Source organism: Myotis lucifugus, unplaced genomic scaffold (genome assembly GCF_000147115.1).
Source record: "Myotis lucifugus unplaced genomic scaffold, Myoluc2.0 scaffold_101, whole genome shotgun sequence".
Classification (NCBI taxonomy): Eukaryota; Metazoa; Chordata; class Mammalia; order Chiroptera; family Vespertilionidae; genus Myotis; species Myotis lucifugus.
In genome coordinates this window covers 1607032-1617036 of record NW_005871149.1, presented here as the reverse complement: position 1 = coordinate 1617036, position 10005 = coordinate 1607032, and the positions used below count along the sequence as shown (strand labels likewise).

Here is a 10005-nt window from a genome sequence, read left to right as displayed (position 1 = left end):
ATGGGACTCGAGGGGCGTCCCTCGTTCCCGGAACCGCCTCACGCGCTCCCGGCGCTGCCCTATCCGTGCTGCGTGGGCCCCGCCTGCGACCCGGCATCCGTGGCTTTGGGGACGCACCCCGCCCGCAGTGGCGAGGATGGGACTGGGAGAGGCAGCTCTGTCTCAGCCGCGCTCTGGAGCCGACCTCGGCCGGAACCTCCCCATTGTGACGGGAGCGGGGTGTCTCCCAGCCCACGGCGCCGCGGGTCGGCCTGCCCGGAGGGTGGCGGGCGGGGCTGGTGAACTCGGAGCGCAGCCAGCCGCTCCGGGGACCACGGGGTGTGAAGCACTTGGTGTGACCGCGCCTCTGATCGGGGCTGCGGGCGTGAGGGCGAGCGAGCGGGTGCGGGGTGTGCTGCGGGGGTGGTGAGCACGCAGGCTGGAGCCGACCGTCCTGCACGGAGGAGCTGCCAGTTCCCGGGCTCCGCGAGGACCACCTGGATCTGGGCGCGTCGTGGCCACTCCTACTCCGCTGTCTTTCTCAGGGACCCCTGGCCGCGGCAGTAATGATAGCAACAATCATTACCATATTGAGGACTCACTACTTAGCACGTCCTCACAAAGTACTTTCCATATACTAGGCCATTGATACCACACACCAACCCTTCAAAATGGGTTTTATTTTATTTTTTAATTTTACCGATGACGCTCCTGTCATTTTTACATGACTCGCCCCAAGAGGTCACACAGCCAATGAAAGAGTCACACTCGTGTCAGCCCCGGGACGCCCAAACGATTCTGTCTTAAGAACCAAGCTGATTTGCGGGGATCAGCGAGGAAGGGTCAAGAGGGAGGTGAATGGTTATTGGGAAGAGGGGAGGGGGTCCTCCTCTTAAGGCAGAGGCTGAGAGCAGTCCGGGGATGTTGAATAAGTTCTGTACCTGCCATCAGGGGGAGACAGAGGCCAGGCTAAGCTTCCTGCCTGGGAAGGGGGACAGTGGTATCCGGGAGTTGATCACTAGGCCTCCAGGGACACATACCACCCCACCCATGGTCCAAATAGAGACAAGGCCCTGGTGGCCCTAATGCAAGTTAGGGGTAGCCCTCAGGGGCCACTAGCACCCAGTTCACGGTTGGGACTCCACCTCTAGGCTTTGTGGGCAGTGTGCTTCCTGACCACAATCCTCTCTGTTCAGGGGCTGAACTGTGCCCCCCAGAAGAGTAGCTTTCAAATAAAAATCTCATACTGGTCATTCAGGTTTTTAGACTTTCTGTAATCATGCCTGCACTCAGGCCAGAGAGAGAACCAAAGAAAAAGAAGTCACAAGAAGAAGAAGAAGAAAAAAAAATCAGTCCCTAGGCACAGAGAGTGGCGCAGGCAGCGATGCGGATAAAGAACATGCTACCGCTATGGGCATTTCCTTCCTGTTTGAGGAAAAACTGGAACCAACGCTCAGATCAACGGCATAAGCAGCAAGCCAAAGGCTGAAGAAAAAAATATAACAGCCTGGCTATTTTTATTATTCAGTGTTTCTGGGGCAGTTTGCTTACCACTTCTCTGTGTCACCCAGCTCCCCAATCCCTGTGCTTTGCAGCACCCAGCAGGGTGTGGCTGCAAGTGGGCCACAGAGCCAGGGCCCAGGGAGCCCTAGTTCCAGCACCAGATGGTCAGCAGGGATGTCAACAGCTCTCCTGGGCTCCAGAACAGCCTGCTGACCATAGCCAAGTCCTCAGGCTCTCTACTCCCTGAACCTCTCACTTCCTGTTCTTGGCATCATCAGCCTCCTCCTCCTCAGACTGCCCCAGAACCTGGTGAGAAGGCCATCACCTCTACTCCTCCCTGAGGCAGCAGAGAGTGAGAAGGAAAAGGAGTGTGTGTGTGTGTGTGTGTGTGTGTGCGCGCGCGAGATAGTCTCTTCTAAGAAATGAGACTCGGTGTCAGGCCTCAGCTAGGGAGGGGGCTGGGCATCCTTACGGCCCCTTCATCCAGGCTACATGCAGTGGCTCAGAGCTCAGAATTGAGCTTTCCCCCCTTGCCTCTCCCCTCTCCATTTCCCCGACCCCATTGCCTCTCCCCTCTCCATTTCCCCGACCCCAAAGCCCTCCTAACCTAAGAGGGTTGTCCCTTCTCCTAAGAGACAAAAATCACAGACTACCAGCTTCTCCCATTTGTCTACCGCCAAAATCTTACCCTGCAAAGATTAGAACATTGCAATGATGTCGCAATTTTTATGATGAAGAAACTGGGTCTCAAGAGTTTGTTTCCCGAGTTGGCGTTCACATCCCTCATTCTGTGCAATGGTGAGAATGTTCTCTATCTTTTGTGCCCAATACAGGAGTCCCTAGCTACAAGTGGCTATTGAGCACTGGAAATGTGGTGAGTGCCAATGAGAATCTCAATTTTTAAATTTTATTTGATTTCTATTTCTATTTAAATAGAGTTTTATTGACTTCAAAGAGAAAGGGAGAGAGAGAAACATCAATGATGAGAATCATAGATTGGCTGCCTCCTGCACACCCCCTACTGGAGATTGAGCCTGCAACCTGGGCAGGTGCTCTGACCGGGAATCCAACCGGTTCATATGTGGAGGCTCAATCACTGAGCCACACCAGCTGGGCTGATTTCTATTTACATTTTAAAACTACATAACAGTTAGTGGCTACAGTATTAGACAATGCAGTTACAGAATCTTCAAGGCTCTAAAGCCCCGAGGGTCTGCGCAATCACTCCCCACACTCAGCGCCCCCACCCCGGGAAGCCGCAATTCCTGGGAATTTGGAGGAACCTCTCTGAGTGACCCCAGCCTGCAGAGGGATGCTCACCCTGATCCAACCACTGAAATCGGGGGTCCTTCTCGTTCCCTCGGCCCTCCCAGGGGCCCCCAGGGGGCCCCTGCCCCCCGCCCGCCCCCCCGGGCCCCGGGCGCTGTGCGCGGCGATCCGCGCTGCCCCCGAAGGGAGGCGGCGGGGGCTGGGCGGACGGGGGGGCGGCCCCTGGCGCGGAGGGACCCGGCGCGGCGACTGCACGCTCCCGGGCCTGCGGGCCGGAGCCTCGGAGGGACCCTGGCTGAGCTCCCCCGAGCTGGCCGGGCGGGCCGAGCTCCCCCAGTGCGCAGAGAGGGGCCGACATGGCGGTGCTGCCAGTTGGGTCGGAGCCCGGCCGCCTTGGGGACGCAGCAACTTGGTGAGGGTCACAGGGCTCCGGACCAGACAGCACCCGAGCCGGCCGCTGGCACCGCCGTGGGACAGGTAGGCAGGTCCCAGGGACGGGACCCTCGGAATTTGGAGGACTGAGTGGGCGCGGGGACCGGGAGGAGGTACGGGAAGGTTAAAGGTCTGTGGTTCCCATCGTCAACCCCCTGCTGGCACGCTGGCTGCTAATTCTGCCTCGCCATACCCTGCCTGGGGGGCGGGAGGGCGGGGGGACGGGTTGGGAAACTGAGGCAGGAGTGTGGAAGCCCGAGAGCAAATCCCAGAAGCTGCTTTCTCCAGCTCTCTCTGAAGGAGAGAACAGAATGCTGGAAAACCCAGCCTAAATGCCCCCCCCCCCACGTCTTTTGGGTCTTGGGGTTCATGGGAGAGAGAGGACAGTTGGGTTGGCGAGTGTGGCAGCTCAGAGAGAAATGGGATGCGGACTCCCTGGGAGAAGAGGAAGCTGCATTTGTAATGATGAAAGGGAAGGTTCTTAATGGGGCCGGGAGAGGAGGTGCCCCCTCAGAGGAGAGGTCTCCCTAGAAGGTGGGGCGCCCTCTGCCCACAGAGCACCCGTTCCCCAGGGTCTCAGCACCACCGCGCCCTCTGCCCCCTGGGTCTTCTCTGGGCTCTCACTCGGGGGACCCAGGACGCAGCGGTGTGGGTTCTTCCTGGGCCGCATCCTCCTGCCTGCCTCTGTCCACCTCATCCACCTCCCTTTGGAGGCTGAGGGAGGCGAGGTCTTAGGAAGAAACGGAGAAGCTGTTGGGGCTGGAGCCTCTGAGGCTCAGAGAGCTGGAGGACCCCTTCTTGCCCCCTGGAGTGGGAATGGGGGTGAGGGTGTCAGAGTTGAGCCATCTCCGGTGAGTCCAGGAAGCAGGTGTGAGGGGGTAGGACGTGGAAGCAAAGAGGATTCGGGACCTTGGGGTCTGTCCCACGCGCCCCTTTGAGCAGCATCCTGTCCGATTCTGCTCCCTCCCAAGGCCAGACAGGTGACAGCATTGGTTCTTAGACGCCTCCTACCATCAGCCCGGCTTTCCCCCTGGACAGAGAAACTCCCTCAGCTACTCTTCTGAGGCTCAGCACCCTACACGTTCCCACAGCCTGCAAGGGCCCCTGCAGATTCCCCGGGCATAGGGGAGACTGGCGTCTTGGGCTCTGCTTCAGTGCTCAGCCCACCCCCTTCACGCTCAGAAGGGCCAGTGGCTCCCTCGGTCCCTTGCAGCCCCTGAAGCATCTTTCCTACTCGTCCAGGTAGAGTGAGCCTCAGGCCAGTGGATGAACAGACAGAAGCTGAAAGCGCCCAATAAAGGTGAGTTAGGAGGTCATTGAAGGTGGGGGATGGGGTGTAGGGAGACCCAGCACCCTACCAAGGGAGCAGCCAGGTCCTGGCATTGGGTTTGGCCTCTGTTGTTGCCAGCTCTGTGCCTCTGCTTCCCTGGGATTCTATCCATTTCTAGCCCATCTTCTGGGGTGGATTTGGGAGGCCCGAACCATTGAGGACAGAGGAGGAGAAGGAAAGGGGAGGGGAGCAGAAGCAAGGGGGTGCAGTGGGAATGGGGCAGGCTTCTGGGCTCCCCGGCTGTGCCACCCACACGCTGCCTGGCCTTGGGCAAGTCATTTGACTTCTATTAGCCTCTGTTTCACGTCTTCCTTTTTAAATTTAAATTTGTTTAAATTGAATTGCTAGGTTCAAAACCCAACATGTAAAAGGGACAGGGACAAAAATAAGTCTCTCTCTACCTTTCTATCTCCCAGCCAACCAACCAGTTCCCCTTCTTGGTGACAACCAATGTTATCAGGATGTTTTGAACGTTTTCAGAGCTAGCTTATGCCTATTTGAACCACACATATACTCCCTCCCTTTTACACGTTTTATACACACTGTCCTGCACTTTGCTCCCCCGCCCCCGCTTAATGGTGGATTATCATTAGAGATCTTTGCATGCCTGGCACATAAAGTGTTTACCCATTCTTTTCCCCAGCTGCCTGGACGGGACTGCATTTGTACAATGCTCCCCGAACCATTTAGCCAGTCCTTGATTGATGACTGTTTAGTGTGTATCTGGGCTTCTTGAGTATCAGTTTGCTCATCTGTAAAATAGGTACAAGTAATTCGACTTTGTAGGACAGCTGTGGAGGATTCAAGACCCTGTTTGGGACGTGCCTGGGTCAAGTGCTCCAAAACTGGGAGTCAGCATTATCGTTCCTCCCATGTCACAGCCCTCCCTGGGACCCTGTCTGGTTCACCCTTCAAGGCCCCTCCTAACTGTCACCCCCACAAAGCGTTCCAGCAGGACAGGCTCCCTTGCTGCTCCCTTTTCCGCTAGGAAAGCACTCCCTACTTTCTACAGTGAGTTTGTGCCAGGCTGGGCGATGCCTGGGGATGAGGTGTGCACCCTACCCACCTCCTAGTGCACATGTGAGAGGCGCTGGGGCTGGGGTTGCTTGTGCCTGGAGTCGGAGCAAGGTGTGCGCTTCTCTCTGCAGGATGCGTGAGAGGGCCGCGCGGAACTGGAGCACGGGCGGCTGGCTGCTGGCACTCTGCCTGGTCTGGCTGTGGACCCTCCTGGCCTCGGCTTCCTTGCAGCCTCCAACTCCCACAGGTTTGGGGGAGGTGGTGGAACTGGGGAGAGGTTTCCCAGGATACTGGAGAGCTGGACACCACCTTACCCTGTTCTACAGCAGGCAGATCTCCTCTGAGGCTGAGTAAAGCCCACAGATTCTAGGGGTTCTGGCTCCTCCTCTGTTCTTCACCCAAGAAACTCCCCACCCCCTTCTGCTGTCCTGGCCGGAAAACGTGGGCAGAGCCATTCTCACCTTCCCCTTCAGGCCAGAAGGTGTTCTGCAGGGAGAGAGGCCCCCGGTGGGGGCTTAAGTCTAGCCTCCCGGCCTAATTCTGTGGTTTTCCTTCTGGGATGGTAAAGCCTGTGTAAGCGGATGATCCTTCCCACGCATTGTAAGCCCCGGGCCCTTGCCCTCCTGGAGGAAGCTGGGAGGTGTGGGTTGGCTGGGACTTCATCTTCTGCCCAAGGCCATGAGTGGGATGAGTGTGGCCTCACTAGGGAAGCAGGAAGGACAGGAACACGGAGGCAGCAGGAAGATTTCCTCCATTTCCCCCTCCCCTGAGCTGGGAGGAGGGGGTGGAAGAGTGCCCAGGTGGGGGTTGGGGAGAGCAGGGTCACAGGCCTGATCCTCTGCTGGTCCCTCCAGTCCCCGTGAAGCAGGGCACCTGCGAGGTGACGGCTTCTCACCGCTGCTGCAACCGGAACCGCATCGAGGAGCGCTCCCAGACCGTCAAGTGCTCCTGCTCCTCCGGCCAGGTGGCTGGCACCACGCGGGCAAAGCCCTCCTGCGTGGACGGTGAGCAGGAGGCCGGACTGGTGGGAGGGCCTGATGGGAGAGATAAGAAGGTCTGTCTTTTCGGCCTCGCCATCTGCTGGGGATACAATTTCCTACTCATCTCAGGGTTTCCATGTCAGCTCTCAGATGATGGGGCAACCTCTGGGGGCGGGCAGACATGACCATCCCATTTCATAGATGAGAAACCTCCCGCCGGCTGGCACCCACTGCCTGGCACCCACTGCCTGGCACACACACAGACGCGCCCCCTCACACGGATCCTCTCACCTCCTGTTAGACTCGTCGCCTCACGCTCACTCCTGCATTCATGGCCTCCTTCCCAGGCCTCCTCCACACGGACCTCTGCCCCCTCTCACATGGGCACGTGGGAGTCCCTCATCTGCACATTCCTTCACTCCTGGCCTATTCCCTTCCCCAGGCCCCACCCATGCCATTTTCTCACGCTCGAGTGGCAGCACTATAAACGTGCCCACCTGCTTGTGCACGCCTGCTCTGAGGACCCCTCTGAACGGCGCGCACACTTGCTCACATACACCAAGGGGGGTGTTGGGACTGAGCCTCTCTGCTAATGACCTGGTGGCTCAGCTTGAGGGTTTTTCTTCGACACGCGCGCCCTGCCTTCTCCCCACACTGTCTTTGGTGAGGTGCCGGGGTCAGTGGGTTGAGGTTGACACGGTTGTGTGCCCGGGCCTTTCTGGGCAGCCCGAGTAGGGGAAAGACAGGGAACTGCAGGGCTCAAGCCAGGGGTGTGTGCAGGTGGGCACGTCATCCCACACAGACCGTCCCCCCGCTCCCCGACCGCACGCTGTACTCCCAGAGAGCTTAGCGCTGCCCCCATTGCTCTGCTCCCACAGCCTCCATCGTCCTGCAGAGGTGGTGGTGCCAGATGGAGCCCTGCCTGCCGGGGGAGGAGTGCAAGGTGCTGCCGGACCTGTCGGGGTGGAGCTGCAGCCGGGGACACAAGGTCAAAACTACCAAGGTACCCACCCGTGGATGCTTCACCCCCTCCCGCTCCCCTTCCACCTGGGACGGAAAAGGGGGCGCAGGAGCACTGGGAGATGTCAGTGTCCTAAGGAGGGACCTGCAAACCAGGTGGGCACAGCCCCAGACAGTCCCCCAGGTAGGTCTGTCTTGACTCTGGAGTCTGGAGCCAGGGCCCCTGTCCTTCTGAGCAAACTTCCTGATGGTCATCTGCCTTGGTTGCCTCCTCTGCCTGGAGCGAGTTTGCCTCCTGGAAAACGGCAGGTCCGCAGGAACAAAGCAGAGAGTTGAGGCAATTACCTAGATAATTCAGAGCGGACGTTGCTGTAGCCACTCTGCCCAGCCACCCCTGCCACAGACCCCGTCCCACACTCCCAGGATTCCCAGCTCCCCGTGGCTCACACCTGCCTTCCTCTAGCCGAATTGCTTTGCCGGGCTGTGACCCAGGAGAATTCATGGTTTGCTGCCTGGCCCACAGAACAAGGGGTAATGAAGATGTTATCAGACTCGTGAGCAAGTCCATGAGGGTCACGGTTAACCAGTCCGTAGCTCTGTCATCGCCATTTGTACAAAGGATGGTACCGTGGGGCAAGCCAGAACTCTATCTCTGCCTTCCCCGGTCACTCCCACACACAGCAAACAAACAAACAAACACACACACAGGAGGGAAGGCTGCCTTCAGGGTTCCGAATGAGCAACATTTTCAGAGCACAGAACAGAGGGAGCTATAGCCTCCATATAAAGAAGAGCTCCCTATCTCCAGACGGGCAAGGAGACAGCCATTCTGAGAATATTCAAGACCAGAAGAGAGGGAGGCCCTCCCCACAGAGCTGGTAACATTGTCACTATATCTTTTTTTTAATCCTCACCCAAGGATATGTTTTTTTAATTGATTTTAGAGAGAGAAGAAGGAAGAGAGAGAGAGAACAAAAAACATCGATGTGAGAAAGAAGCCTCGATCGGTTGCCTCCCATCCACATCTTCCCTGGGGATGGAACCCCCAAGCTGGGTCTGTGCCCTGACTGGGAATTGACCTCTCGACCTTTTTTGGTGTGTGGGACAATGCTCCAACCAACGAAGCCACCAGGCCCAGCCGGTCACTTCCTAAGGTTGGGTTTGTAGGGCTGCGGATCTCTGTGCCTGCAATTTCGGTAACTAATCGGAAGCACCCTGTGTGGTGAAGAGGAGCCTGACTTACGTTTGCACGGGCCACCCCGCCACGCTTTCCCGGGCTGGGAAGGGCCGGCAGCGATGACCCGCATGACCTGCATGATCCTGGGAGTGTTCCTTCCCTTCTCTAACCTTCTCCCCTCACTTGCTCTCTAGGTGACACGGTAGTTCTTGGGGTCATGGCCTCGGCAGAACAGCTTGGCTGAGCCGTGGACGGAAGCATGGTATCCAGTTATCAGCCGGCAAGTCTAGAGGTTCGCTTCCCTGGACACACGCCCCAGGTCAGAGGCAGCATCCCCTTTCCCAGGGGCGTTCCAGTTAAGCTGCTCGGCGGATATGGACAGACCTCCAGCCACAGACCTAGTGTTGCGCTGGGCTCTCCTGGGGGACACAGCAGAAGGTCACGATACAATACCTGCCCTCAAGGAGTGTCCAGTCAAGTCGGAGAATTGACGAAAGACGCTTTAGATCATGAGCGTGTGGTACCAGACGGTGGCTTCTGGGCCGTAGGCTGTGGGCATGTTGGGGGTGGGGGGTTGAGACTCCCACAGCTCTGCAGCCACTCCCCGGTCACCGGGCACAGAGACAAGAGGTCACATTGACCACCCACCGCTTCTCTCCCTCACATGGGTCCAAAAACCCAGTGAACTGCTAACGTGTTGAAGGAAGACATGTGTCCCTCTGCAGACTGGCTGCACAGCCTTTGCCTGGGACTGGCTTGACTTGCGGAAGGGACGCAGAGATGAAGCCAAACTTTCCAGCAGAGCTTCTGCAGACGGGGGGCCCGGTTTGGGCTGTTCGTTGTTGGGCAAGGGATGGATGGGACCTTCAATCACCGCCATCCAAACACCTCGAGTTTTTGCTTGTTTGAACAGGTGAGGAAACAGTCCCAGAGAGGTGAAGTGACTTGCCCAAGGTCTCACAGCTTGGGCCTCCAACTCTCTGACTACTGACCTTTTCACTTGGCCTGGATGTGGGATTCCCACTGGCCTTCCATGTTGCCTTTTTTTTTTTTCCAGAGAGTAAGGGAGAGAGAGAGAGAGAAACGTCAATGATGGGAGAGAATCACTGATCGGCTGCCTCCTGCACATCTCCTACTGGGGATTGAGCCCACAGCCCAGACATGTGTTCTTTATGGGAATCGAACCCAGGACCATTCAGCCCTCAGGTTGACGCTCTATCCACTGAGCCAAGCCGGCTTGGGCCCATGTTGCTTTTATCTCTGGAAGAGGAACCTTCAAAGACCTGGCTGGACAGCAGCAACATTTCTCTCGGGAGATTCTACAGCAGGAATTTTTTTACCAAGGTCACCGCTCTCCT

The 10005-nt window shown here is 57.6% G+C and overlaps 2 protein-coding genes across 2 annotated transcripts in view; one reads left to right on the top strand and one right to left on the bottom strand.

Annotated features, from left to right (window-relative positions):
* The window catches only part of PPM1J (protein phosphatase, Mg2+/Mn2+ dependent 1J), a 6414-nt gene extending 5383 nt beyond the window's left edge, over nt 1-1031 (bottom strand). Inside the window, 1 exon segment of the mRNA XM_006092514.2 lies at nt 1028-1031. Within this exon segment, the coding sequence (XP_006092576.2) occupies nt 1028-1031 (4 nt within the window).
* Nucleotides 1032-4415: 3384 nt separating this feature from the next.
* Nucleotides 4416-8950, top strand: FAM19A3 (family with sequence similarity 19 member A3, C-C motif chemokine like). The gene is made up of 5 exons (XM_023757124.1): nt 4416-4483; nt 5662-5777; nt 6385-6534; nt 7389-7513; nt 8842-8950. The coding sequence occupies exons 2-5, from the start codon at nt 5663-5665 to the stop codon at nt 8851-8853; spliced, it is 402 nt and encodes a 133-aa protein (XP_023612892.1). The 5' UTR covers nt 4416-4483; nt 5662; the 3' UTR covers nt 8854-8950.
* The last annotated feature ends 1055 nt before the right edge of the window (nt 8951-10005 follow it).